This window comes from Brassica rapa, chromosome A06 (genome assembly GCF_000309985.2).
Source record: "Brassica rapa cultivar Chiifu-401-42 chromosome A06, CAAS_Brap_v3.01, whole genome shotgun sequence".
Lineage (NCBI taxonomy): Eukaryota > Viridiplantae > Streptophyta > Magnoliopsida > Brassicales > Brassicaceae > Brassica > Brassica rapa.
The window spans coordinates 19729780-19757341 of NC_024800.2; the positions used below are offsets into that span (position 1 = coordinate 19729780).

Genomic DNA, 27562 nt, shown 5'->3' on the forward strand with positions numbered 1-27562 from the left:
AGTCCAGATGACACTTCCTGGAAGTCCAGACGACTTCCTGGAAGTCCAGACGACTTTGTCAGAAGACTTCCAAGAAGTTCAGACGATTTCCAGACGACTTCCAGACGACTAACAGGTAAGTCGTCCCAGAAGTCTTCCAGATCTGAAAAACCTGCACATCAAATCCTGATCTGAAAAACCTGCATATCCAAAAACGTTCAAATGACTTAAAATAGAGAAAATGAGTGGAAGATTAGATAAATCTACATTTATAGAACACACAAGAATACATATCTAAAATTAATAGATCTACCTCTAAATTAGTGGAAGATGAGTACCATTTGATTAAAAACCTGCAAAAGAGATAGATTAGTAAGAAATACATGAGATAAAACTGAAAAATTCATATAAAGTTTGGTGTTTTCAAGTCAAAGAGATTAGAGAGAGGTTGGAGAGTTTTAGAATGATGAACATTACATTTTTGTTGCAACCATTTGAGAGGAGGTGAGAGAATGTGTAAATTTTTCTTTATATAGGAAGACAAAAAATCCAATTAGGTTAAATATTTTTGACTCAGACGACTTCCTGGACGACTTACATTTCAGTCGTCTGGTGAAGAAATTAAAACAGACGACTTACATGTAAGTCGTCCAGAAGAGTTTAATATTTTTAGCGGGAAATTAAATATTTTTAGCGGGAAACTAAAATAGAAGACTTTCCAGACGACTTACAAGTAAGTCGTCTGGACGACTGAAATATACGTCGTCCGGGTAAATTATTCAACAGACGACTGAAATATAAGTCGTCCACACCCTAAACATAACCCCTAAACTTAATTATCTAATTAAACACTTCATAAAACCAAATCAAACTTGAAAAGTGTTTACTATACACAGAAATAAACACATATAAGTGAAAACTAATTTTTGAAAAAAACATTTTAGTTTTCCAAAATCTAACCCTAACAATACATACAATACTACAACATATGTTTGCCAAACTCCTAAACCAAAGTATTTCATGATTCACTACTTCCACTCATCTATCTTCAAAACAAATCAATTTTATCATATCTTAATTTATATCAGTTAAAACTGTTTATAATTACTTGATTTTTTATTTTTTACGCATCAAAATATTTTTTTACAAGATTTATAAATTATTTTTAAAATAAACTGGTACCAGACGACTTACACTTCAGTCGTCCAAACGACTTCCAACATCTCAGACGACTCAGACGATTTACTGGGGCTATATTCGTAAAAATGGTTTCTGTTTTTTTGTTTGGTCACAAGGGGCTGGGCTGTAATTTCACTAGGCTTTTAGGTTTTTTTTTTTTTTTTTTTGTCAGCAAACAAAGCAGATTCATGTAGACTCTGCGAACCATCCCGGTAGCTCTGCATCCATATGGACGACAAACGACGGTTGCTTCCTTGCACTGCGTGCGAGACTGTCCGCCTTTGAGTTCTGTGTCCGTGGTATATGAATGATCTCTGAGCTGTTGAAACTCCTCTTTAAAACTTTTATGTCTTCCAAATAGCTTGCAAAGGCTGGCCACTCTTCTGGTTCCGACACCATCTTCACCAATGGAGCACTATCCGTTGCAAAAGTAACCCATGCTTGTCTAAGATTCCTCATACATTCCATTGCCCATATAAGAGCCTCTATCTCTGAGTGTAGTGGCGACTGACTCGCTCTCATGTTCCTTGCTCCCATTAGTCCATCGTAGCCTTCCAGGGTACTATACCATCCTTGCCCTGAAAACCTATCCTCATTTTTCCAAGATCCGTCTGTAAAACACCATCTACCTGGTATACTCGTCATTATCGAAGATACATGAATTTGGGGGCGTTCCATGTTTTGAGTCTGAGAATTTTGTGCTTCCACCCAAAGTAACGATTCCGTTTCTGCCAGTTTGAGAGTATCTCTCGGGTCCATATCCAAATTGCTAAAAACTTTGTTGTTTCTACCTTTCCATATATACCAGAGAATCCAAGCAAATGAATGATCCTCCATTTCAGGAGAAACTCTCCAAAATAAATGATCCATATTGGTAAACAAAGATTGAGTGGGGAAAATATCTGGATTCATCGGGATCCGTGAAAGTGCCCAGACCTGAACTGCCGGTGGACATTCAAAAAACACATGATTAGCTGATTCCTCGGGAGCACCACATCGGTCACAAACAGTATCTCCTTGCATTCCTCTTGACCTCAAATTTTTCTTAACCGCTATACATCCCGTCAATAGTTGCCATAAAAAATGTTTCAACTTGGGTGGGCAGCGTAACTTCCAACAAAACGCCTTCAAAGGTGTTATCGAAGGGCCAAACTGGGGTGGCATTATTTCTCTATCCGGATATATTCGTTCCACATCATAGCCAGATTTAACCGTGTATTTGCCATTGTGTGTAAAATGCCATCCATTCCGGTCTTCTAGATGAGATCTACTGATAGGAATACTTTGAATAATTTTCACATCTTGCGGATCCACTAGAGCCCGAATAACCTGTAGGTTCCATGATCGTGATGTTCCATCGATGAGAGCATCCACTGTTAGGTCCGGATAAAGATTGTATTGATTTTTATTTGCTGGTCTCGGGCGAGTGGATGGAAGCCAAGGATCATTCCACACTGATATAGATGATCCTGTTCCCACCCTTTTGATTAGTCCTTTGCTAACCAGAGATCTAGCAGAGACAATACTGCGCCAACCATAAGATGACGAGTATGATCTAATGGGTTCCAGGGGTGAAGCATTCCTGAAGTATCTCCCTTTGAATACACGAGAAAATAAAGTATTCGGTTTGTCCATTAATCTCCAAAATTGTTTCCCAAGCATAGCTGTATTAAAATCTGTGAGATCATTGAATCCCAAACCGCCATCGTCCTTGGAACTACACAGTTTGTCCCATGATTTCCAATGCATACCTCTGTTGTTACCCCCTGGACTCCACCAGAATTGTGCTACAGCACTAACTAATTTCTTCATTACCGTTTTGGGAATTCGAAAGCATGACATCACATTGTTTGGTAAGGCTGTAACCACAGATTTTATAATCACTTCCTTACCCCCTCTGGTGAAAAACTTAAAAGTCCAACCATTTACTCTGCTATTTAGACGCTCCTGAACAAATCCAAAAACTTGCACCTTTGATCCTCCCAGATTTTCTGGGATGCCCAAATAAGACCCCATTCCTCCTAATTTATGTATACCTAAGATATCTCGAACTTCCTGTCGTGTAGCTTCTGCAATCTTGTGTCCAAATTGAATCGAAGATTTTTCAAAATTTATTTGTTGGCCTGAAGCCCCTTCATATTCCTTGAGAATCCTAAGAATTGTCTGACATTCTTCCTTCTGAGCTTTGCAAAAGAAAAGGCTATCGTCTGCAAATAATAAATGGGAAATCGGGGGGCAGGCCCTAGCAACCTTTAGACCCGTTAATTGCTTATTTCGTTCTGCCTTTTTAATATTTGCGACCAATGCTTCCGTACACATAATAAACAGATAAGGGGATAGCGGATCCCCCTGACGTAATCCTCTCTGTGGTATTATGTGTCCTTTTGGTTGCCCATTCAATAAAACCTTATACTGAACCGAAGAAATGCATTCTATCATTAATTGGATCCAATGCTGGCCGAATCCCATCTTGGTTAGTAATTCTTGGATAAAGATCCATTCAACTCTGTCATAAGCTTTGCTCATATCCGTTTTTATTGCCAAAAATTTGTCCTGGCACGATTGATTAGTTCGCAAACCATGGAACATCTCCTGAGCTATAAGAATATTATCTGATATTAATCGTCCAGGCACAAAAGCCGATTGCGTCTCCGAGATCAGTGATGGAAGACAGACCTTTAATCTTTGACATAATACCTTAGATATAATCTTGTATCCTACATTACATAAGCTGATAGGTCTGAGTTCAGTCATTCTTGTGGGTCTCTCCTTCTTAGGAATCAGACAAATATTTGTAGTGTTTAACCTTGTGTCCAAATTTCCCGATACCAAAAAACTATTAACCATTTCCAATAGATCCTTTTTTATTATATGCCATGAGTGTTGAAAAATGAGAGCCGTCATTCCATCCGGCCCAGGAGCTTTCTCCGGATGCATCATGAATAAAGCCTGTCGGACTTCCTCCTCTGTTGCCAACCGAACAAGCCGTTGATTCATTTGTGGTGTAATTGAGGGTGTAATCTCATCTAAAAAACCTTCAAAACCAGTAGGAGTTGTTGTCTGAAACAGATCTTCAAAATAATCCACTGCCACCTTTTCTAACCCCTGCTCCTCAATTATCCAATTTCCATCGGAATCATATAGACCCACAATTCTATTACGAGCACGACGTTGTTTTGTTAGAGCATGATAGAATTTTGTATTGAGATCCCCGGAAGTGTGCCACATATTACGACTCTTCTGTTGCCAGTACTCTTCCTCATCCTTATAAGCTTCCTGTAACTTCCTTGAGACCTCTAGAATATCTTCTTGGATTCTAGCATTATCCGTTTGAACTTCTTCAAGTGCTTTCTGGAGTTCTCCAATTTTCTCTTTCCCAAAAGGTGGATTATTCTTCCGCCATGTAGAGATCTCATGACGGCAGTTTGTGATTTTTGAAACGAAATCCCTCGGATTCGCCTCTGAGGATTCACCCCACCCTCTTGCAATCGAGTCCAATAAGCCTTCTTGTCCAATCCATCTCTTGTCAAACCGAAATTGTCCCCTCCGTCTTGTTATTTTATTGTCCAGAAAAGCTACCACCGGTCGATGATCGGACCCCACCATTCTCAAATATTCTGTGTAAGAGCATGGAAAAAGTGTATGCCAATCTTCGTTTGCTAAAGCTCGATCCAACCGGCACCGAACCATAACATTTTTCTTTTTTCCTTGTTTCCTTCTTCCTTGCCAGGACATCTGATTTCCTCGGACCGGGAACTCCAAAAGTCCAGTATTCCTAATCATGTCATTAAACGGTACAAATGATCCTGCACTTCGTATGGCCCCTCCATCTTTTTCATGATTCCCAGTTATCTCATTCAAATCTCCAATAATAAACCACGGCTCTGACCTTGCTAGGCCATACCTTGTTAACCGTTCCCAAACTTGATCCCGTAACTGTTGAACCGGCTCTCCATAAACAAAGGTCATATAAACCTTTTTTTCAAGGGCCAAAGTTTCAACATCAATCATCCGATTACTAGTATATAGAATATCAACCTGGTATTCATTATTGTAAAACAACGCCAAACCTCCACTCGCACCAACCGGGTCCACTGTAACTAAATTGTCATAACCAAAATGAGACTGAAGACCCTGAAGGTAAACTAAATCTTGTTTTGTCTCGGAGAGAAACAAAAAATCCGGTCTATGTTTATGCCATATTTCCCGTAAATAACTAATTGTCCAGTGACTTCCCGCACCTCTACAATTCCAACTCAATACTATCATAAAAACCTTTTGGAAAAAAACTCCTTAGAGCTAGATTATCGGGTATGAAGAAACCCTGGGCAACCAGACTGCATTCGACAGAAAACTGATATTCCATTATATACGAGTGTATAATTTGTATCATGAACCAAACAGCCCCAAATAATATATATATATATTGAAAAAATTCTCCCCTCTCCCATGTATCCAGGTGCTCTCCACACCACTCCAATTTAGCTCTTGATCATCAAAGGTTTGTACCACCCGTGTGACCTCTGAAATCCTTCCCCGAAAAATACATATAATTAAACTCCTTTTTCTATTAAACATGAGAAAGTACCAACGCTTATGTGTGCCGTGTGAGATGTATAAAAACTCCATAAACATATAATATTGTATCACCAAAACTCTTCGTAAAAAAATAGCTTCACCCCTCCATATTTGTTGGACCTCCTGAGCCCAATTCCCTGATTCCCATAATTGAAAAAATTCCACAGAATTAAAGACCAATTATAAGGCCAAACCATAAACCAAATTAAGACCATCCTGCTGACGTGTTGTTCAATCTCCACCAAAACAATTGCCTCCATATACACTTTTGATATCTGTGCTTGGTTTAATGGGACCAAACACAGTAACTCCTCTAAATAAAATCCACCTTGCAAACATGGTGTCTGTTTCTTGAAAACCTTAAGAGTAGAAACACAAGAACCACACCAAAACCAACAACCAAAGAGACTCATTCTATTCCAAATCAATCCCTCGGAAGGCAAGCCAATAAAACATAGGAAACAAATAGGACCAAACATTAAACCAAAAAAAACCCAAAACATATGCTCATAGAGCTTATTAAACTGAAAGACAAGTTGGAAATTAAAAATAGAGCACACCAACTGCTCGCATACCCGCTCCACTTCTTGTATCTTCATGGAACTTCTAAGCTTTGGTTACATTAGGTTTGGGGTTTGAGGGACCCTTCTCCTCCTGTTGTTTTGCTCCTTCTCCATGACGAGGTGCAGTTTTACTGACCGTGCGCTTGCGGGTGGCAACAAGGGCTTGGACCATTCTTGCCTTAGTAGAACCCCCTGCAATAACAGAAGACTTAAACAAACTCTTGCGCACCACCTTCTTCTTATCCACTTCTCCAGGAATTTGTTCCTTCCCCTCAACTACCTCAGGCTGGATAGCCTCCTCGTCAAGTTCATGCGATTCTTCTGAAATCTTATCATTGTTCCCTTCCACCCCCACATCCCCATCAGTTAGATTATTAAAACCATCATCACTATCCTCTTCATTTCCCACTACGTTAACACTTTCCTCATCTAATTCCATACCATCATCCTCACCATCAACAATGTCCTCTCCTAACAAATCATTCACCACATCTAATCCATTTTCTTCACTCTCAGGAATCAATGGTACCTTATTAACCTCCGCAAGGATGATAGCTGAGCTGTCCTGTTGCGGTAGCGGAAGTGAAGTCTCTTGAACAGTTCTCGAAGCGCTACCCTGGCCCTTCTGTGGAATCTCTCCCTCCTCCCGAGCCTCCTCTCCGACCCCCGCTCTTGGGCTTGGTCAACGCCGCGCCCCCCGATGCGACCTTGTACGTTCCTCTGCAGTGTAACCTCGTGATCGATCGCTGCGAGAGCTCCTGAGTCGTGAGCCATCCTCGTCTCCTCTGTAGCTTGTGCGGTTTGAGTGATACCTAGCACTTCCTTTCTCTGGAACCTTTACCCATTTTGTCTCTTCCTCCTCGTACATCTTCCCCTTACCCTTACCGAGATACTCGCGATATTCCCTTCCCTTGCCATGCTGTCCCCCGTCCCCATTGATCACCACACCCTTGTAGCTCCTAGCACGATCTTCTTGTCTGCTGATCGGTAGAGCGCGAACCTCCTTCTTCTTCTGAGGACTCTTCACAGTAAACGGACAGTAGTCCACGCTGTGAGAGAGACTAAGACATGTCTCACAAAAACCAAACAGCTTTTCATATTTCAATGAAATAAACGCTTCATCCCCTTCGTGAAACTCTCCTCCAATAAAGTCCACTGTTGTATCGAAACTCAACTCCTTGGTAGCGTCAATTATCACCTTGATTCTGCCATAGTCAAGATCGACCTCCACAGTCTCTCCTAACGCATCACCAATGCTCTGAAAAGTTGGAGCATCCCAGAACTCCAAAGGAACCCCCAAGACTTTGATCCAGAACGGAATTGCAGCTGGGAAATCCCGTGGCATTTTTGGCTGCCATCGGGCTAGCGCAACCATCCAATAGTCAAAATGGAAAGGCTGAGACTTGAGAACTGTCTCAATATCTTCCTCCTCCACGAAATCAAACTGAAACTTCCCCAGCCCCAGATCAGTGCCCGCTACACGGTCCTCCACCTTCCATATCTTGGGAAGCATCACAATAAGAGCCTTCACGTCCTGCGCTGCCGGATTCATACATCGGCCAATAATGGTCTTATCATACTGTTTGATAAGCTCCGTGTTGTCAAAGTGGGGAACCGATATCTTCAACCTCTTCCTAGTACCTTCCGCATTCTTCAATTCACCAGATTTGCCCAAAAGCTGACTTTGAGACATCACAACCAGAAGACCCAACACACCAAAAACTTCCAGATGAAAAAGAGAATTAATAGAACTTGATATTGAAAGTATGATAAAAACCTCAGTATCAATCCTCTTTATATAGAGTAAGGGTATCTCCTCCACCCCACGCCACCAATCTAAGCCAATTAAATGCCAAATTATCTGATTGATTCCACCGATCTCTTCTCTGAGAAGTCCCACCCCGTCCTGATACGTATGAATCTGCCATACGATCAATACCTTCCAAAGTCGGAGCAAAGCAGATCTGTAATTCTTTTCCTTAATCTCCAAACCAACTACTTCCCCTTTTTGGTTCAGAATCACACGTTGGAGATTCCGTAGTTGAGATACTATTGACCAATCTTCAAAGAAACAAACTCGAGAGGTAGCTCGCAGTAAATACCAAAATCCCTCAATTCCCAGTTTTCCATTTTTCCCGAGATCTCTTCTGATCTCAATCGTATCTGTAGTATCAGATCCTTTGAATCCTTGATTCGCCTCTAAGCACCCATAGTAATGATCCGAGATTCCTTTAGCACCTCCAGTCCCCGGATCCCATTCACGAAACTTCATCGAACCCTATCAATTGATCGCCATCGCCGTCGCCGTCCGTTACTTTTTCAAACTATTGTTATTTCTACTATTGGGCTTTTAGGTTAGTTTTGCATTTGATTCAAGTTTGGGTATAGATTTGGGATTAAAATCAAGTTGTGGGTTAGTTTGGCAAAAATCCCTAACATATTTGTGTATTATATATATTTAATATGAATATCTGTAAAATGAGATTTCATATTCATACGATGTTATGATCATTGTTATCTTGATATAACAAAAAGGTTAGATTAATGATCACAAAATTTTTAATATGGGACTTTAAACATTTTTAGTAATTTATAGTCGCTTTAAAATTTCAAATTATAACATATAAAAAATCTAAATTTTTATATATAATTAATGTGATTGTTTTGTTTCCTCTAAATAATATAAAATTAAACAAAAAGGAGAGAAAATACAAAAACTGTTATCAAATCTTCATTATTCATAATAATTAATTGTCATAAATATGTTAATTATATTAAGTAATTCTTTAGCTTTTATTTAAAAAAAATGAAGGATGTTTTTTTGTACATAATTAATCAATTTGATAGTTAGTTTAATAAAAAAATATAATATATGTTTAGATTGACAAATCTATTTTTAAAAGATTTTAAGAATTATTATAGTTATAACATATGACTACCAAAAAATATTGTGATGTTTTTCAATTAATATATAAAAGATTAGAAACTTACGTCGTTTAGCCGCATAAACAAATATATCTGAAATGGTAGGTGTGGGTGTGCTTAACATTTTTTCCCCATAAATTATTTAATCACCTACAAGATCAATTACTTACCTTATATATATACGACGGATACAGTTTTTTTTTTTGGTATGAAATTGGAAGGATTCTCCCAATGTTTATTAAGAAAGAAACGAAACTTCTAACTACAACACGAGTCTGCCATGGTCTTAGTGAACCATCAACATTCTCTTGCAATAAACTACCAACCTCTAAAGGAGCAATGTCAAAGTTATGAACACCAAAAAGAAGAGAGAGTGCCAAATTAGCCAAACCATCAGCCACGCGGTTTGCCTCCCTGTACACATGAACGATCCGGACTAACCAGTCCCTTGTCAAGAAGCCATGGCACAAGCGTACGCCGGATACAGTACTTTACAAGTAGCTGTGCAATTATACAGTAAATTCAAAATTTCAAATGTGTTATTTCACCTATATACAAAATAAAAAAAAAATTGAAATTGTCTATCGTATACGGTTTTGGTTTAGTTTGTTTTGTTAAACTAATAACATAACCGTACTATTATCAATTTATATAAATTTTCTCTACATGCAAAAATTCACAAAGCAGAAAAATTGAAATGCATTGCACATATAAATTTACTATTTTGGTGATTATAATGAAAAAACAATCAATTATCACGATAAAACAATTAAAAGCAATATCAATTTGTTTTTTGAACAGGAATATAGTTAATACTTTGTTAAAGAACAAGGCTTATTAAAAATTTTTTTAAATTCACTTTTTATTATTACTAATTTTTTTGAAAATAATGGAATTATTATTTCTAAAGTTGAAATAAAAGTCACAAGATTTGAATTCTCCTAGAGAGAGAGTTCTCTCCCAAACACTCTTCTTCTCTTACCTATTAAAAATCTTTCAGAGAGGTTAGATTGAGATTGTTTTGAGAGTGAGAGAGATCGCTTTTTTTCATCCTCCGGTTTCGGTTTCATCTGACCGGAATCCGACTCCGGCGACGCTCCATCTCCTCGGAGGTAATCGTCCGGTTTTTGTCTTTGGCGACGTCGATCTGTCTTTCGGTTGACGTCGGCCGGCTTGTTCTCCGGTCTTTTCCGGAGTTTTTCTTTTCTTTTGATCCTCGTCTTTTTATCTTCTCAAAGTTTCAATGCCTTTCAATTGCTTTATCCTTCCTTTGTTAGGGCTTGTTCATCTTCAAACTTCTTTTTATCATTAAAGGTGACCGGTTTTTGATACAGGGTAATTGGATCTTGGAACTTGTTTAGGTGCGGTTGATTCTTCTGTTGTAGGCGAGGATCCAGGTGGTGGTGTTGACGATTGATCTCCATGGGTTGGCTCCTCTGTCGAGCGGATCTTCCATTGAATTAGTTGACTGCCAGTGGTTCGCCGGAATCAGTCGAGAGACCTCTCTGTTGGTGGAGATTGGTAGTGGACTCTCCGAAAAGTAACACGTGTCCTCGCGAGTTCGAGTCGTGACGCGTAGATCGCAAGTGTTTCATCTCCTCTTCCGATCTGGGTCTGCCTTTTAGGGCCTTTATGTTATATTTTAGTTGTTTTCTTTTCGGGTTTTGGTTGACCTTGTTTGTATAAAGTTTGGTTGATAAAGCTTACGATTGACACCAAAAAAAATCACAGAATTTTAAATTAATAGAAAAGCTCAAAAATCAAAATTAAAAATGTTTTCAAACAAGCGGAGCGGTACCGGTCCAACCGGTTAGATTAAAAGTCCAAGGCGTTCGCTGTGGTAAAAACATAACATGCATACGTGTCTCTTTCTCTTCCTCAAAAAACATCTGTCTCTCTTTTCATTTTATTTTCTCACTCTCTCTCTCGTTTAGAAAAAAAAAACTGACTTGGAAATATCATTTGTAGCAAAAACCAAAAAGAAAAAGGCAAGAAAAATAGATAGAATCGAATAAAAAAGAAGCAAACACATTGAGAGGTGTCCGGACATCAAACTCTAATTAGGGCATAAAGTCTTGTCGGAGGAAGAAGCCATGGGAAGAAAAAAAGTGGAGATCAAGCGGATCGAGAACAAGAGCAGTCGACAAGTTACTTTCTGCAAAAGACGCAATGGTCTCATTGAGAAAGCTAGACAGCTTTCTGTTCTCTGTGAGTCTTCCGTCGCTGTTCTCGTCGTCTCCGCCACAGGAAAACTTTACAACTCCTCCTCCGGCGACAAGTAACCTACTTCTCTCTTCTAAGTCCCACTCTAGCTTTCTTCTTAGTTCTTACTCTTTTTGTTTAGTTACTTTCCCGATGTAGTCATTCGAAATCTAGGGCTTTTCTTTTCGTTCAAATCAACTGAGATCCTCTCTTTGCTTTGTTGCTGACGATAGCCGGTGCGTAAGCTCAAACCTAATTTAAGATTAAACAATGTGGTGGCCAAGATATATATGTTCTTGGTGTTCGTATTATTTTGCCATTTTGTAATAATGATTTTTATTTTCTCTATTAATTGTACGAATTTTATTTTAATATTGCATGTGATTCCAGAAAAAAATTTACACGTGCTGATACGTGCTCAATGTTGTTTAATGGGTTTTTAAGTAATCTTTGTATCGCTACTTCATCTGTTGTTTCATTTTTTTCCTCATAAGAAACAATATACATTGTTAAAATTTTGAGACTTTTTTACCAAATTTTTTTTTGAGTCTTGGTTTATAAATTATAACCAAATATTAGATGCACTTTTGGTGAGGTTAATGTCATCAGTTAGCAAGAATCTTTGGTTTAGAATCAGATGCCATTGTTAAATCATTATCCAAATTGTATTGTAGATTGCTTGTTTTGTAATTTCTCTTTGATTGATTTATTGATTAAGTATTGTCCATAGGTTAATACTTGATCTTCATGGTTTGATTGTGGCGATTTACTGATTCTTAGCATTGGTACTTGCACGCATTCTACATTAGTTCTAACTGGAAATCGTTTTCACCCTTTTAACCGTCATCTTTGTGTGCATATGACACTATACAAGACATGTATTGATGAACGAGATTTTGCGTTTCTTCACGATGCTGTGCTTTTTTCTTGCAATTAATATAATTTAGGTTTCTTTGGTGAAGAAAATAATTAAGTTCACGGTCGCTACGTATAGGTCCTCTTTAAGTCGAAACCTGTTTTCAAATGGGCAGGACCGGTCCTCGACCAAGCAGGATGAAACATTCGCCACAGGTTCCGAATTTTTTCGAAACATTATATATACATAAACCTCCAAATTTGTCAAAAGAAAAAAGAATTAGTTCTCCAACCTATTAAAATCCTTATTTAATCGTCTATAGCCTCCAAGATATCAGGCCGGCCTTGCAAACAGGTGAAACCACTAGACTACAACCATTTGATACCTAAACTTAACGCACTATACAAAGTGTTTTTTACTAGAGATTTCTTAAGCGCCTTGCTCATGTCTTTTTTTCTTTTTGATTATTTCAACTTAATACATTTCTAATAACTTAAAAATAAAGTGCAACTTATATTATTGAGTTCTTGCAATAGACCACGGATAAAGATTGGGATATTGAAGTCCTGACCTTCCCTGAAATGCTTAACCCACTTTCTTGTCTAACCCTTTATGGAGTATCCCCCATCTTTCAACCAAAGGTTTTGTTTTCAGTTCTCCAATTTGGTTGACTATAGCTGTAATTGGTAACCATGTTTTATGGAAAAGAATATGATGAATTTGTTATTCCTCTAAAATGATACCAGTTAACTTGATTTTTTTGTCAAATTAGTAATATGTGGATCCCATTTCATTCCTCACTTTTCCTCATATAAATTGAATTAAAGAGGAAATATTTTCCTCCTCTAATTTTGATATGGAATGTTTGTTCCTCTTTTTTCAATTTTTTTTTTCAGTTCATTTCTTCAAATAAATTTTTGTTCAACTCTTTTTTTTCATTTATTCCATTCAATAAATGGTCACCAATTAAAGCCTATATCTGTGAAAGATTCAGTAGTAGGTGAGACTTGAATTTCATTGCAGGGAATATATATACAGGAGAAGCTTGTCCATTTTGTATCCTGATTTCTGAGTTTGCATAGATAAATATTCGAAACTATTTTCACCTGGAGATTTTACTTCAATTTAACATAAGTTTCAATTATATTTGTCGTTAATTGTCGTTAGGAGGAATGCCTTTACTCTTTTATAATCTTCCCAATAGATTTGTGTGAAGTTTTAATTGGTTCTCTCTTTTTTTTGTAACACAATTATTGGTTCTCTTTTTTTTGTGGTTCACTTACAATTATTGGTTCTCAAAAAAGAAAATTTCAAAGTTCTTACTCCTAGGGAAAAGTAAGTAACACTAAAAAATTTGGAGTTTCAGATTTACATAGTACGTAAAACAAAATTACCCATGTATATGCTGTAATGTAAAGTGAAACTAAGACGATCATTATAAAAATATAGTAACCGGATAGATATATACAAAAAATTTCTTAAACAGACCTATTGTGTTTTATTTTAAGCGATATACTCTACACTATAAATGCCTAGTTAAGTAAATATTTGATCAACTTAACTACATGTTAGTAGCACAAACTGATGTTCTACAACTGTGTCATACGTATAGAATTAGGTTAAGAAAACTATATGTTTGTAACACAAAATGCTGTAAAAATATAACATATACAGACGCATATAAAGGCATTCTCTCAGTGTCATTGATCTCTATAAAGCATATACTGAGAACTGTTTCTAATTCGTAGTTTTGAAATGATATTTTACAAATTTGATCTGATATGCGTTTTTCTGTTGTTCTTTGTATGTCCAGCTTGTCCAAGATCATCGATCGTTATAAGATACAACAAGCTGATGACCTTCAAACCTTGGTAACTTAGCTAAGACCTTCATTAAAATCTTCTTCCGGATTGGTTTCTGGTGCCTTGAACGAATAGAAGCGCTGGTTGAGCCTGAGATAGCTCCATGTTTTGAACTTGTCAAACGAGCTTATGTCTAAGGTTCCATGTTATACAAAAACTTCACAAGACTTCCAACCTTTTCCCATTTTTTCTTTCCGTGTGCAGGATCTTGAGGAAATAACTCGGAATTATCTTCCACATAAGAAGTTACTTGAACTAGTCCAAAGGTTAGCAGTAAAACTCCATTTTTTTACCTCTTCTTCTGATCAATTTTCTCCCCCTCTTCTGTCCACTTATGAATATGCAGCAACCTTGAAGAAGCGAATGTCGATGGTGTAAGTGTAGATTCTCTAAATTCGCTGGAGGAGCAACTCGAGACTGCTCTGTCCGTAACTAGAGCTACAAAGGTATATTTATATATATACGCTGTTAGGAAGTGATTGAACTTCTTCAACAGTATTTGCAGTTTGGACCTTGCCTGACTTCAGATTATGTCTCCAGTTTGACATCAATATTTAATGTCTTGTTGCAGACAAAATTAATGATGGAGTTTTTGAAGACTCGTAGAGAAAAGGTTAGTGTTTTGGTTTGTATTCGCCAGCCCGGCCATTCGGCGATGCTGAATTCAAGAACCTCTTTAACTTTGGAGTCTACATGCCAGTATATCACTAGACCAGTTTTGTCTGAGTCCCTGATCTAGATATGTCTTTTGGTCTTGTCTGAGTCCCTGATCTGGTTTTGGCTTCATTTAAATGAAAGCCTAATAAGAAATAAAAAATTGTTGAAAAATGATCATCATCAAATGTGACTTGACCACTCCTCATGGATCACAGTATTGCGCCTAGGAATTTTTCTTATATGTCTGCCGATAGCTTTAGAACTTGTTAGAAAGTAGAAACTAATGAGCGTGTGAATCTTACACGTACAGGAGAAGTTGCTGATAGAAGAGAATCTGGTTCTAGCTAGCAAGGTAACAGAGGTACACTCTATTGTATATAAGCTAATTAATCCCTTATATATGTATAAATAGATATAAAATTCATGACTTCGAATTCGATAGATGCTAGACAATTTTGAGTGAAACACATAATTTAAGTTATTTAGTAGCGGTAGGAAAAAAGTTCAAGGACTGTTGGATTTATACTGCACAATTATGTGTATGAATGTATTAAACTGATTCTTTATTACAGAAATTTAGAATGTTTGATACATATAAAAATGGCAAATCTCCAAAATAGCACCTTTCTAAGTTTATATCACAAAAATAGCACTCAAAAACTAAAATGACCAAAATAGCATTTTATCTTTTGAAAATTTTAATTTTTTTTTATTTTTTAAAATTTGAAATCTTATCCCCAAAACCTCATTTCTCAACTCTAAACCCTAAAACCTAAACTCTATACCCTAAACCCTAAATTCTATACCCTAAACCCCACCCCTTGAATGATATTTTTGTGACTTTTGGACTTGAGTGCTAGTTTGGGAACAAAAACTTGATTTAGTGCTATTTTGGTCTTTTTCTCATATAAAAATTATAGAAGTTTTAAAGAAATCAATGATTTAGTTAAGAAGAATGCATTTTACACATATATATTATCTGTAGATGATATAATGTATAAATTTCTTACAGATTTGGAAGCAGACGTTCCTAGTAACACGGGATGAGACATCAATGTTACCGGAATATAGATTCGGTAACAATCCACCGGAGACTCTCTCGCTGCTCAAGTAACCATCATCATCAACGGCTCTGAGTTTTCACCTTAACTCAAAGCCTGATTCAGAATTAGAAATAAAGAAATTTGTAATATCTGCATAATCGCAAACCTTTTTATATTCCTCTAATGTCGAAGTCAAGGCAAAACAAACAAACAAACAAACGGGGAGCTCTCTTTTTCTGAAACTAAAGAACTGTATAACTAAGATGAAGGAATCGATATTTGTTGTACCTTTGCAGACAAGATCAGAGTTCATGTGTTTGTGTTCTTGTCTGAAAGCAGGGACGGATCTAAAGCTTTTGCTTAAGCGTGAAGAACCCTAGAGGTTATTTATTCGCTTTTTTCCTTAGCTAGGTTATTTATTACTTGTCTAATGTTACGTGGCAAATCTTTAACTGATTTTTAGTTGTCACGTGTAGATATATCATGTTATGTAGTGTAGTTTTCGTTCGAGTAAAATCATACCATATAATTTGTCCCTTTTGCAAGTTATTAATTCAGCTTTTGAGGAGCTACACCTCAGTCCAGCTTCGGCCTGGCTAGGCCCTTGTTTTATATGTGGCCCCATCATAAAAGTATCACTTTTCTCAAAATTAGATTTTACTTTTTACAGATCAGTAAGTTTTTAATAGGATATTTTTAAATTATTCTGTATTTTATCATGTTTTTTTTTATTATCTATACTATTAAAAGAGAATCATTCTGAAAAAATCTACTTAAATAAAATTTTTGCACTCTTTCATTTTTAGTCCAACCTATTACATATAACTAGATATTATAACTGAACTCCTATTATATAGCAACCAAATAATATTTTCCAACATTTAGAAATATATTATAATCTCCCTTTTAATTCTAATATTTTTTTGGATCTACTTTTTTATCTACATATAATACCAAACGTAATTAACCTTTATAAAATCTACAACTTATAACATCTACCATTAACTAACGTGCTATACCAATATCAACACTATTAACAAAACAAATTATATCAATGTAGAAGGTTTCATATTATGTTATTAGATTATATATTTGGTACTGCAATACTAAATTAAAAAAATATGTTAAATAAATCTTAAGTCTTATCAGCTCAACAAATAAAAATATTATAAAATACATACCAAATATAATGAGAGAGAGTAAAGTTTAATATTTGGGTCTTCGGGCCAAGTTGGATCAATTCCTTTTATGTCCTAGACATTTAAACCAACTAGATATTTGAAAATTTCAGTTCGGATTCGGGTTGGTTCCGGATCGGTTCGGATTCGTAATTCAAATAACTATAATTTTTGGTTACATGACGGATCTGACCGATTTGAATATTTAAAACCCGAAAAGATTTGAAATACCCGAAAACACAAAAATATCTGAAACATGAATTTTTTTGAAAAATCAAACAAAACTCTAAAAAGTTCCAATGGGTTATGTAGCCCAAAACTTTACCCAAAATATAAACTAAAAAACAGAAAATATCCAAAATTTTACTTGAATACCTGAAATATATAAGTAAATTTTGATAGCATCATCTTTTAACTTAAAAATATCCATAATACCAATCTTAAATATCCAAATATGCCTAATATACACAAAACAATTGAACTTTATTTAGCCGATCGAGTCTCAGATAAAACTCGGACTTAACCGAGACCCGCGGGTTCAAATGTATACCCTATAAGTACTTTGTTTTAGAAATTGACCAAACTGAATATGTATTTTTGGATCAGTTTTGGTTCAAATTTTTGGGTTCGGATAGAGTACATATACCTAATAGAAATTTACATAAAAATGTACATTGAGAATCTCAAATAAGCTAATTAAATCTAAATAAATATCCTTATTTGATATAATACGACTCTGTAACGTAATAATGTAAAACAATCTCAAAATGATAATTCATATCAAATGGTGTTTTTTCTTTATAATCCAAAAACCTGCGCTTCAGAGCGCAGATCAAAATCTAGTCTATACTATTAAAACATGATCCTATTGTCATTTTTACCTTAGCATGCCCTTTTGTTTACTAACATTGCATGTTTCATTAATGGCAATCAAGTAATATTAATAACACATATATATTGGGTCATTTTTTTCAGCTCCAGCCCACATCATATCTCTCTTGGGCCATTTGGGCCGATTAAGAAATCAGATCTAATTCTCACATTTTTTTTCCTGTGGGCCATTGAGTCCAAGTTCAAATAATTTGTTTTTCAACTATTTTTAATTATTATTTTTTTTAAATATAATTTAAGCATTCATAAAAAAAATGATTTTTTCATTGAAAAGTATAAATCTTTATTAAAAGTATAAATTTTTTTTATTAAAATATTAACCACATAATAAAATTAATTTGTCAGAGTTATACCAACTTAATTCATTAAAGAAATAAAATTTAAACATAAATAGTCATTTAAAATGAAATACGATAAATAAAAATAAAAAGTTTAAGTTTTTTATAAAATAAAAGATAAATATATGAAACTATTACATTTACTAAATATTTGTCAATTAAAAAAAAAATCCGCGCTTTGAAAGCGCAGATCAAAATCTAGTATTTTATTAAAACACAACATTACAATCTATGTGAAAGGAGATTACAAGTCTGAATAAGAGAACCAAGATCAAATTAAGCCGGCAATTTAAAAAAAAACATAAAGCGTTTGAATGATGATCAAATTTATTGCATATTTGAGTTCTGTTTCTTTTTTGTCATTATAGAATAAGATATTTTTTACCAAACAACAAAAAAACGATGAAATACTAAATTTTAGAGAAATTTTATGTTTACCACTTTTATGATACTATTTTTTATTTTTATCACTACTAAAGTGACATTTTCAAAAATATCTTCTTCATTAAACGGTAAAAGACTTTTATACCCTTGTTATCTATATATAAAATAAATAATTATTTAAATAAATAAATAAAAATTAATTTTTTTTATGTTTTTGAATTATATTTTTTCAAATTCGAACTTTTTAATAATTTTTTTTTAAAATGTTTTTATATATTTTTTCAAAATTTATTTTTTAAAATCAAAAATTATATTTGAAACTATTTTTAAAGTTTTTTTTTATTTTTTTAAGTATTTATTTTATATATTTATTAGAATTTTGTTAACCCTAAAAATATAAATATTTTTTACCTTTCATTAAAAATAAGGATAAAAATAATTAGCGTAAATATGAAAAATCGTACTATAAATGTGATATTTGTGGCAATTTCTCAAAAAAAATTGGGGGTCGAATTCTAAGATTTTATTAGAAAGAGTAAAATAATGGGACGTTAGGAACTCGACAGGCGTTAATACGTGTCTAAACTCGACTAAAACGCTTTGTTTAACATATTTTTTTTCCTGTTTTGTTATTTTCTCTCTCTCGGTATCAAAACAAAAGGGAACAAACATACATACTCGAAGTTTGCTCACCCCAAAAAAGGAATAAAAAATAAAATAATAAAAGTGAAAACGTTCAGGTGTCTCCGGCCAGTCATACAGACATCAGAATCAAATTAGGGCATTAGACTGGTCGGAGAAAGAAGCCATGGGAAGGAGAAAAGTGGAGATCAAACGAATTGAGAACAAAAGCAGTCGACAAGTTACTTTCTGTAAACGACGCAATGGTCTCATAGAGAAAGCTCGCCAGCTCTCAGTTCTCTGTGGATCCTCCGTTGCTGTTCTCATCGTTTCCTCTACCGGGAAAGTCTATAGCTCTTCATCCGGCGATAGGTAACACTAATTAACTTCCTATTTTGTAGATTTTATACTATCGCGAGAAAAATGGAAGCTAGAAAACTAGGGTTTACTCACCCCCTTTGAAGCAATCTTCTTGTTTAATCTAAGTCCATAATCGATGTGTTGGTTTAACCAAATTTAGGATGAAACAATGTGATGCCCTGAGGTGTTCTTGGTGCTCGTTTTTCGTTTTGCGTTTTTTTTTATTGTTTTAATTCGTCGCCGTGGAATTTTTATTTTCTTTGTTTTTTTGTAGTATTGCATGTACTTGGAGAACTTGTTCTACACGTGGTAATTCGTACATTTTTGTTGTCTGTGGGATCAAATCATCTTAATTTTCTGTTGTTTGGTGTTTTTTCTTGGGCCTTCAATTTAGTGTTTTGAAACGATTTAACTGATAGTAATCACACAAGCTATAAGATGTTGATTTTCTCCCCCTTTAAGATGTAAGTTTGTTGTGCCATATAACGTTTACGCGATGCATGCCTTAGATTAATTGGTAGCTCTTTCTTTCTTTCTCTTCTTCAATTGTTTTCCTTCTTGCTATGCGTTTACATTTTTTTGTTCAGTTATATTGGATCTCATGGACCAAAGAAACTGAGCCTCGATCGATCTCCTGAACTGTACAATCATTTGGTTCAGTAATTTGATCTTGTACTTTTTTTTCTTTTATAAGCTTTCCTATCATTTGGAAAAGGGAATGTGGCCCTTTGTCATCTAATCTAAAGTTTCTAGCAATGCTTGATTATAAAAGTATTTAAGTTAAATTGGCAAGCTAACATGCACGAATTATATATAGGACTAATGAAGGACATTTCTTTGGTTGCTTCAATTTTAACAATACTCTAACTCTAGTTCTACCTACTTGCTTTGTAGCTCCTTTGATTCTTTATTTTAGTGGCAACTACACCAAACTGTGTGACTTGAGATTGCATTCTGATGTGCCTTGCTAATTCCATGATTTCACATCACAACTTAGGATGATTTTGACAACAAGAAGATCAAGTGAATCAAATTCACTCTAGAAATTGAAATCTCGCAATGGATCATGTACACATAAAGCCAGTTTTCGTGGTAATTTTGGGCTTGATTTGGGCTCAAATCCTAACATTTTCTTTGAGATTTTATCTCAAGAGGAAATGTACCAATCATTCTTTTCTGAGTGTTGTTATTAGATCATTTGTTTAGCTTTGAAGACCTAACTGCTTTCTTCGCAATTAACAATTCTAGTTACCACTAGAGCCCATCCCTAAGTTTTGGTTAGATATAGCTGAATTCAGAAAGACAGAGAAAGGTTTTGGACATGTATGCATAAAACTAACATGAAGAAATTGTTTGTGTTATGCATACATGTCCAAAACCTTTCTATGTCTTTCTGAATTCAGCTATATCTAACCAAAACTTAGAGATGGGCTCTAGTGGTAACTAGAATTGTTAATTGCGAAGAACATTTGAATTTACAGATTTTTTTGTTAAAGTTCTTTTTTTCTAATATAGAACTACCTTATAAGCAGTTTTTTTTTGGAACACTTCCTTATAAGCAGTATATATACCCAAAAATATACATTTGATAAAATGTAAGGCAAGCTCGTTTACTGAAACTTCAAAACTAAAGAAGTCCATCACAATATATAAAATATGGTTTTATATTGGATTAGCAGAATTGATAACCTTATATGATATTTACGAGTATGGTCAGTTATCAAAACTACAACTAAATTAGTAAAACGCAAAATGATGCTATTTATACCATGTCTCTCTATCGAAGTTAAATATGTTCTGTAGTTTTGGAATGGATTGTTTATAATGCATTTTTGTTTCTGTCTTGATCTCTCTCCAGCATGGCCAAGATTCTCAAGCATTACGAAGTACAACATGCTGATAAGCTTAAAACCTTGGTAAGATTTCCTTAAACCCTTGCATATCGGGGGAAGGGGTTTGTGTAGTGCCTTAACATTGTAAAGACGGACCAGCATAGAGGTACTTTGTCTTTCACTGCAGTTATTGCACTAGAAACTCTACGACAAGTTTCTAAACTTGTCTCTACAAAACTTAGATATCGGGGGTTAAATATCACATCTTGTCATCTAAGGATATGTAATTGAGATGAAGTATATAAGCTTAGCTAGTATAAAATCAGGAACTATATAATACAAGTCTAAAGACATATATTTAGAGCTAAACTTTTCGTAGTGCCTTAACATCGTGGAGAGAAATGCATAGAGTGAACTTTATGTAGTGACTTTTAACATAGTGACTTAATGTCATTTTTCACTGCCGCTGATGAGGTTTACGATCGTATGTATACCAAACATAATTCTTCTCTCTAGGAAATACACTTTTTCTGAATATTCCGATTGCTTTTTCTCATGACAGGATCTCACAGAAAAAACTCAGAATTACGTTTCACTCAATGAGTTACTAGAAACAGTCCAACGGTTAGCACTAAGACTCCATCTTAATTTTTGCATCTTTTTTTTTTCCCCTTTCTTTTGCTCGTTTGCTGATCTATGACTGTATATGCAGCAAGATTGAAGCAGCGAACGTTGATAATATAAGCGTACAGTCTCTAATATTCTTGGAAGAGCAGTTCAAGACTGCTCTGTCTTTAACTAGAGCTAGGAAGGTATATATAGATATGCTGTCTACTTCATTAACAGTTTTTGGATCATCCTTGCCAGTTTGACCACAATCCTCAATGTCTTGTGTTGCAGACAGAACTAATGATGCAGCTTGTAAAAAGCCTTCAAGAAAAGGTCAGTGCATTGGTTTTTATTTGCCGCCCTGGCCAGTATATGTCTATAACTAATTTTTGGCTTCATTTAAATGAAACACTATACTGATGAGAATTTTCATTCAAAAAAAAGAAGAGAAACGCTAATGAGAATCCAAAGAGGCGTCGTTAGAAAACTGATGGAATTGTGAATATTATTGTTCAAAATAGGAGAAGCTGTTGAGAGACGAGAACACGGTTTTGGCTAGCCAGCTTGCAGAGGTACCATCTCTTATACTTCTAGAAGCTAATAATAGTTAATCACTTTATGTACGACCGAATCATTAGGTAGATACACTTGCATATAACTGTTTATAAGAAAAACCCTAGATAATGTTTTGTAGTATGTGAGGAAATTTCTAACAGATTTAGTAAAGAAAATTGATGATGGTCATCTGGATATTTAAAAAGGAAAAATGGAACCAAGAATCCATGCTTTTAAGATTTAGGTTACTTGTTTAGTATTTAGTATCTCTATTGGCAGAAACAAATAAATTTCTTACAGATGGGGAAGGAGAAGGAGTTTCTGGAGACAGAGGATGAAAGAGCAATGTTACTGGAATATAGCTCCGGCAATAACCCACGGGAGACTCTTCCGCTTCTCAAGTAACCACCATCATAACAGCTGAATTTTTCACCATCCTGTTTCAAATAAAATTGTAAAATAAATTATCAGATTTGTAAACCATGAAGAAGCTACTACATATCCTAAGCTCTCTTCGTCCCCTGTGATACGTAAAAGATTTAAAGGAAAACATCAAATAAGATGCCGATCTTTGCTGTTTACCTTCGGAGACCGGATCCCAGCTTCGTTTGTTTTGTCTGAACGTAGAAAATTGGTGTGTTTATAACAGCTTTTGCTGACTTCAGCGTGAAGAAACAAAGGCAAAAATTATTAATTTTTGTTATTTAATTGCTAGTTGATCATATTTACCTTCGTGACAAAGTTATAGCATATTCGTTGTAATGGATTTAGCTGTTTGTTTCTTATAAAGGAGGACAAATATACTAAACATCATACTGAAACCAGATAACTCTGAAGACTGTATTTTTCAAAAGAAAAAAAAAGAAATTGATTTTGGGCGGAAAGCAGGAAAAGGACTTGTCTGAGGCTATTAGCTAGCTGTCACATAGTTCATTGGTTCAAGTCCAGATCACGGCCCATCGTACTACTTTTTAGTTTCGGTAAAATCTCAACTTGCATTATATAAACTCAAATTGAACATCAAAACCGAACCAAACCAGTAATAACATTAATTATATGGGTTTAGTTTTTTGTTTTTTCTTTTGACATCTTATATGGGTTTAGTTAATGATCATAAGACGTGAGATTGCTCTATCAACCATCTTACTCTATTAAAAGGGCGATATGCAGGCTCCTTAAGGGTGCCACGTCGGATCGGAAATTCCACCAATGATAGTGCAGCAAAGAGACATGTCATCTCTTAATAATTTCGTTTGGGCTTCGTGTTTGGTATAATTGATTTTGGGCTTCTGGTTTTAGATTTTTTCGATTATTAGGGCTTCGTCTTTCTTTCTCAATCATTCCTTCTTCCGACTTCGGTGATCTTGCCGTTCTTCTCTTCGACTTCCTCCTCTTCTCTTACTCTTCTCTCTGGATCCGTTTCATCCCATACTCTCTTTACTTCACGCTCTAATCAAACCTTGATTGATTTCATTGAATGGATTCTTTTCATCTTCCTCTCTATCTCTCTATTTATAAATCTTTTCACTTGAGTTATGTGTCGATCAAAATTGAAAATTCTCTCTCAAACAATCGTCGCGATGGAACCCAAAGGACACTCTCCGATCTCAAGCCTCCGCACTACCAACAAAAAGACCGTCGCATCTTCCGCGTCCACTAAGCCAAACGGGAAGTCCGTCGATTCCTCCGCCACTGCGATGAAGCGTAACGGGAAGTCTGCTGTTTCGTCTGCTATTCCGATGAAGTCAAACACTTCTGCCGCCGTCTCCTCCGCGCATGACGATAAAATGATGTTCTTCAGAGATGTGAAACTCGGCCCACAAGAGGTCGACTTGAGGTTCCGTCTGATTCATTACTGGGAGGCTCGAAATCCAAATACGAAAACTCTCATTGGACAGGAAATGCTCCTTATCGATGAAGAGGTTCGTCTTCAACTATTTTGCTACTCTTGATCCTTATTTATAATTGCTCGACATTGTTAGATTTCTATTGATCGTGAATTTGAAATCATCTATAGGGAGCTGTTATTCAAGGTTATGTTCCATCGGGACGGGTTGGGTCATATGAGCTGATATCGGGTTGTGTTTACAAACTGAAGAATTTTTTCGGCTCCAGAAACAAAACTCAGTATCGTGTTTCTGATCATAACGCAACCGTCACCTTCGCTTGGAATTCTGAGCTATCCGTTGTTGATAACCCCCCGGTTTCAATCCCTGAGGATAGGTTCAGGTTTCATAACTACGAGGAGTTCCAGGCTAATTGTGACCACAAAATTGATCTTTATGGTAATCTCTGTTTAACTACTCAAGTGTTTATACTTAAATCTTTAGGTTTTATATATTTACATCTACTGAATATACTACTATGAAATATTTTATCCTAGACTATGTTGGCCACATGAAGCTGGTGAATGGGCAGACTATCACTGATCATATTGTTCTCGACGAAGCCGGCATAGCAGAGAAGCGGCATCTTTGTGTTCATGTTCAGACACACGAGTAAGTCTGTCCAAATAGAGTTAGATTCTGTGTGAGTTATGGTTGACACATGGTTTTAATGTTATGCAGCGGGCCAGTAATGAAGCTCTATCTATGGGACAAAGCCGCATCGGACTTCTGTGAGAAATTCAAATCTTATGGAAGCACTCCAAGCGTTATTTTGGTCACCACAGTCAACCCTAAGCATCTTGGAGGTAACATTTACTTAGTAATGTATAGCTTAGGTGTGGTGATTCGAACTGAAATGTATTTGGACATTTTTATTGTTAAGTGAGCCAGATCTATAGTACGAAATTCTGTTTTAATGCTTTTGTGGCATCGTTAAGTATTTGGTTGGTAATAATCAAATCATGTGGTCTGATCAGGAACCCTTGCTCTGACTTCGATGGCATCATCTCGAGTGTTTATGGATACTGATGTTCAGCCTAGCAGGGATTACCTCGGGTGGTGAGCATTTTTTGTATTTATATTTTACAAGCGACCTCTGTTTGCCATTTCATGCGATTTGACCTTGCCATACTTTTCGCGCTTCCATTTTTCTCAGGTTGGGATCCAACTCGGAAATTGCTAACAAGATTAATGCAGAGGTTGTCACTAAGCCTGAGACAGCTACTCTTGAGGAACTCTTCTCCTACATAAAGCTGCCAACTGCTAAGGTACAAGATTTGTTCTGTTTCCAAATTAGTTGTCGTATGCTTCTGTATTGATATAGTTTTTTCTAATTTCCACTATGGTAGGTTGCTTGGTTTGAATGCACAGCAACTATAGATGATGTTATCCAGGGTTCGGCTTGGTATTATATTTCATGCGATGGGTGTAACAGCAAGGCGTTCAAAGGGCCTACCTCCCTGATTTGTAACAATAAGAAGTGTATGAAGAGTGAAGTCACGGGCGTTGCTCAGTAAGTGATGTCTACACAGTTTCATCTACTTTTTGCCTGCACTAATAAATTATCTTCTCTCATTGCAGATACCTAACCAGGATATCTGTTTATGATAAGAGTGAGCAAGCAGTTTTTGTCATTCTTGGTGATGCTGGCAAAGAGTTGACTGGAAAGCATGCTTCAGAATTAGTTGCCAGATACTTTGAGGTAATTAAGAATCTGTGTATATATAGCCCCATAATATTTGAACTCACATAAATTTTTCTTGAATGTTAGTCTAATGAGAGCGTGGAAGCTGACCATTGCGTGCCGGTACCGCAAGATTTGCTTGATACAATCGGGCAGACACACAGGTTCATAGTGAAAGTCTCCGATCATAACTTGAAAGGGAAGACACGGACCATAACCGTCACCAAGATACTTCCACCAGAAGCTCCACATCCTATAGAACCATTGGTCGAAGACGCTATTCCAGCTACGTCCGATGGTTTCTTGAAGACTGGAAGTGAAGTATCCGGTTCCTCCAGTGGGTTAGTGGATGCCGCTGGTGGTCGGGTTAGAAAAGCGTCTGAGGGTATTGAATCAGACGAAGCCAAGCGTTCCAAGAGTGGCTAATGCAGCTTCAGCTATCTTCATACGCAGTGACTGTTTTTTGCTGCAGTATGAGTTCGGTTTGATGTTTACGTAACGACTTTGCGTTTTTCTATTTCTATCTTCATACTTTCCGTTTTTTGGTCGGTCTTTATGTTTCTTTGAATACATTTTTCGTTAGTTGGATACACTCATCTCTTTAAACAATTTGGTTATCCTCATCTCTTTAAAGAATTTACTTGGCATTATTCCATACTACTACTCATATAATTCAGAGTTTATGATTAGAATTGGTCAACATCTACTTAAGATCAGAACAAGTGCTAACATTTTGACAGTCAGAACAGAACAAACTCCATCAATTAATACTCTTTTATGTAATACTCAATAAATTAATAAAACTCACCGGTCCCAAATTAGGCCGGCTAAATTTATCACGAATTGATAAATAATAAGATAATATTTTTAGAAAATTTTAACCAAATATATGGTCTCATCAAAATTATAAATTAGTGATTTACATATTTACATAATTTATATAAGTAGAACCTGTTATTAAATTATTTGATCTATATTCAAAAATAAAATATCTTTATATTTTATTATCACTTGATACATTTTTTATGGGCTTTACTAATATTATATCTAAGACCGCATTGTATGTTCTATTCAATATATATTATATATCGAATAATATAATATGATTGAGATAAATGTCTAATCTCAAAAAATAACAACCAATAACTATACAGTAAATCAAATATTTTATTTTTTTATAATTAGAGAATGGCCCGTTTTATGTGAAAAGCAATATAAAGTAGTGACAATAATTTCATGTATTTCCTTTGCATTGAGTAAAGCTTGTGGCTAAAGCCTATAATATTACATAAAACGGGCAAGATGGTAAATCAAATAATAATAATCAAGTTCTACTTCGCAGTCAAGGAATCTAACAAGTTCTAATAATCCTTAATACAT

General features: G+C 35.6%; 4 protein-coding genes and 1 long non-coding RNA gene across 7 annotated transcripts; 3 read left to right on the forward strand and 2 right to left on the reverse strand.

The window, feature by feature from the left end:
- Window positions 1-6133: 6133 nt before the first annotated feature.
- On the reverse strand, window positions 6134-10805 carry LOC117125820. Its single transcript, XM_033272300.1, has 2 exons — window positions 10207-10805; window positions 6134-9725 (listed from the first exon to the last, which is right to left on the reverse strand). The coding sequence occupies exon 2, from the start codon at window positions 8569-8571 to the stop codon at window positions 6982-6984; it is 1590 nt and encodes a 529-aa protein (XP_033128191.1). The 5' UTR covers window positions 8572-9725; window positions 10207-10805; the 3' UTR covers window positions 6134-6981.
- Window positions 10806-11094: 289 nt separating this feature from the next.
- Window positions 11095-16028, forward strand: LOC103873932 (agamous-like MADS-box protein AGL27). 2 transcript variants are annotated; one of them, XM_009152337.3, is made up of 7 exons: window positions 11095-11502; window positions 14096-14153; window positions 14349-14410; window positions 14491-14590; window positions 14716-14757; window positions 15112-15153; window positions 15814-15970. In XM_009152337.3, exons 1-7 carry the CDS (start codon window positions 11318-11320, stop codon window positions 15913-15915), a joined length of 591 nt encoding a protein of 196 aa, XP_009150585.1. In that variant the 5' UTR covers window positions 11095-11317; the 3' UTR covers window positions 15916-15970. The 2 variants fall into 2 exon arrangements, with proteins under 2 accessions (XP_009150585.1, XP_009150584.1); XM_009152336.2 differs by having other exon boundaries at window positions 11249-11502; window positions 15112-15162; window positions 15814-16028.
- A 2309-nt stretch (window positions 16029-18337) lies between these two features.
- Window positions 18338-23193, forward strand: LOC103873930 (protein MADS AFFECTING FLOWERING 5). 2 transcript variants are annotated; one of them, XM_009152334.3, is made up of 7 exons: window positions 18338-19628; window positions 21475-21532; window positions 22011-22072; window positions 22161-22260; window positions 22349-22390; window positions 22579-22629; window positions 22892-23193. In XM_009152334.3, exons 1-7 carry the CDS (start codon window positions 19444-19446, stop codon window positions 23015-23017), a joined length of 624 nt encoding a protein of 207 aa, XP_009150582.1. In that variant the 5' UTR covers window positions 18338-19443; the 3' UTR covers window positions 23018-23193. The 2 variants fall into 2 exon arrangements, with proteins under 2 accessions (XP_009150582.1, XP_009150583.1); XM_009152335.2 differs by having other exon boundaries at window positions 19340-19628; window positions 22913-23193.
- Window positions 22692-23394, reverse strand: LOC103873931. The gene is made up of 2 exons (XR_004448239.1): window positions 23195-23394; window positions 22692-23049 (listed from the first exon to the last, which is right to left on the reverse strand). It is a non-coding gene; the product is annotated as an uncharacterized LOC103873931 (long non-coding RNA).
- A 590-nt stretch (window positions 23395-23984) lies between these two features.
- On the forward strand, window positions 23985-27524 carry LOC103873933. Its single transcript, XM_033272299.1, has 9 exons — window positions 23985-24534; window positions 24630-24897; window positions 24996-25110; window positions 25180-25304; window positions 25476-25557; window positions 25655-25766; window positions 25848-26011; window positions 26080-26200; window positions 26270-27524. Exons 1-9 carry the CDS (start codon window positions 24148-24150, stop codon window positions 26606-26608), a joined length of 1713 nt encoding a protein of 570 aa, XP_033128190.1. The 5' UTR covers window positions 23985-24147; the 3' UTR covers window positions 26609-27524.
- Window positions 27525-27562: the final 38 nt, after the last annotated feature.

Coding starts and splice junctions, on each gene's coding strand:
- LOC117125820 (XM_033272300.1), bottom strand. CDS start 8,571: ATGAAGTTTCGTGAATGGGATCCGGGGACTGGAGGTGCTAAAGGAATC.
- LOC103873932 (XM_009152336.2), top strand. CDS start 11,318: ATGGGAAGAAAAAAAGTGGAGATCAAGCGGATCGAGAACAAGAGCAGT. Junction 14,154..14,348: donor CTGATGACCTTCAAACCTTG/GTAACTTAGCTA, acceptor TTCCGTGTGCAG/GATCTTGAGGAAATAACTCG. Junction 14,758..15,111: donor TGAAGACTCGTAGAGAAAAG/GTTAGTGTTTTG, acceptor TTACACGTACAG/GAGAAGTTGCTGATAGAAGA.
- LOC103873930 (XM_009152334.3), top strand. CDS start 19,444: ATGGGAAGGAGAAAAGTGGAGATCAAACGAATTGAGAACAAAAGCAGT. Junction 22,261..22,348: donor CTTTAACTAGAGCTAGGAAG/GTATATATAGAT, acceptor CTTGTGTTGCAG/ACAGAACTAATGATGCAGCT. Junction 22,391..22,578: donor TAAAAAGCCTTCAAGAAAAG/GTCAGTGCATTG, acceptor TGTTCAAAATAG/GAGAAGCTGTTGAGAGACGA.
- LOC103873933 (XM_033272299.1), top strand. CDS start 24,148: ATGTGTCGATCAAAATTGAAAATTCTCTCTCAAACAATCGTCGCGATG. Junction 25,305..25,475: donor CAACCCTAAGCATCTTGGAG/GTAACATTTACT, acceptor TGGTCTGATCAG/GAACCCTTGCTCTGACTTCG. Junction 26,012..26,079: donor GAAGTCACGGGCGTTGCTCA/GTAAGTGATGTC, acceptor CTCTCATTGCAG/ATACCTAACCAGGATATCTG.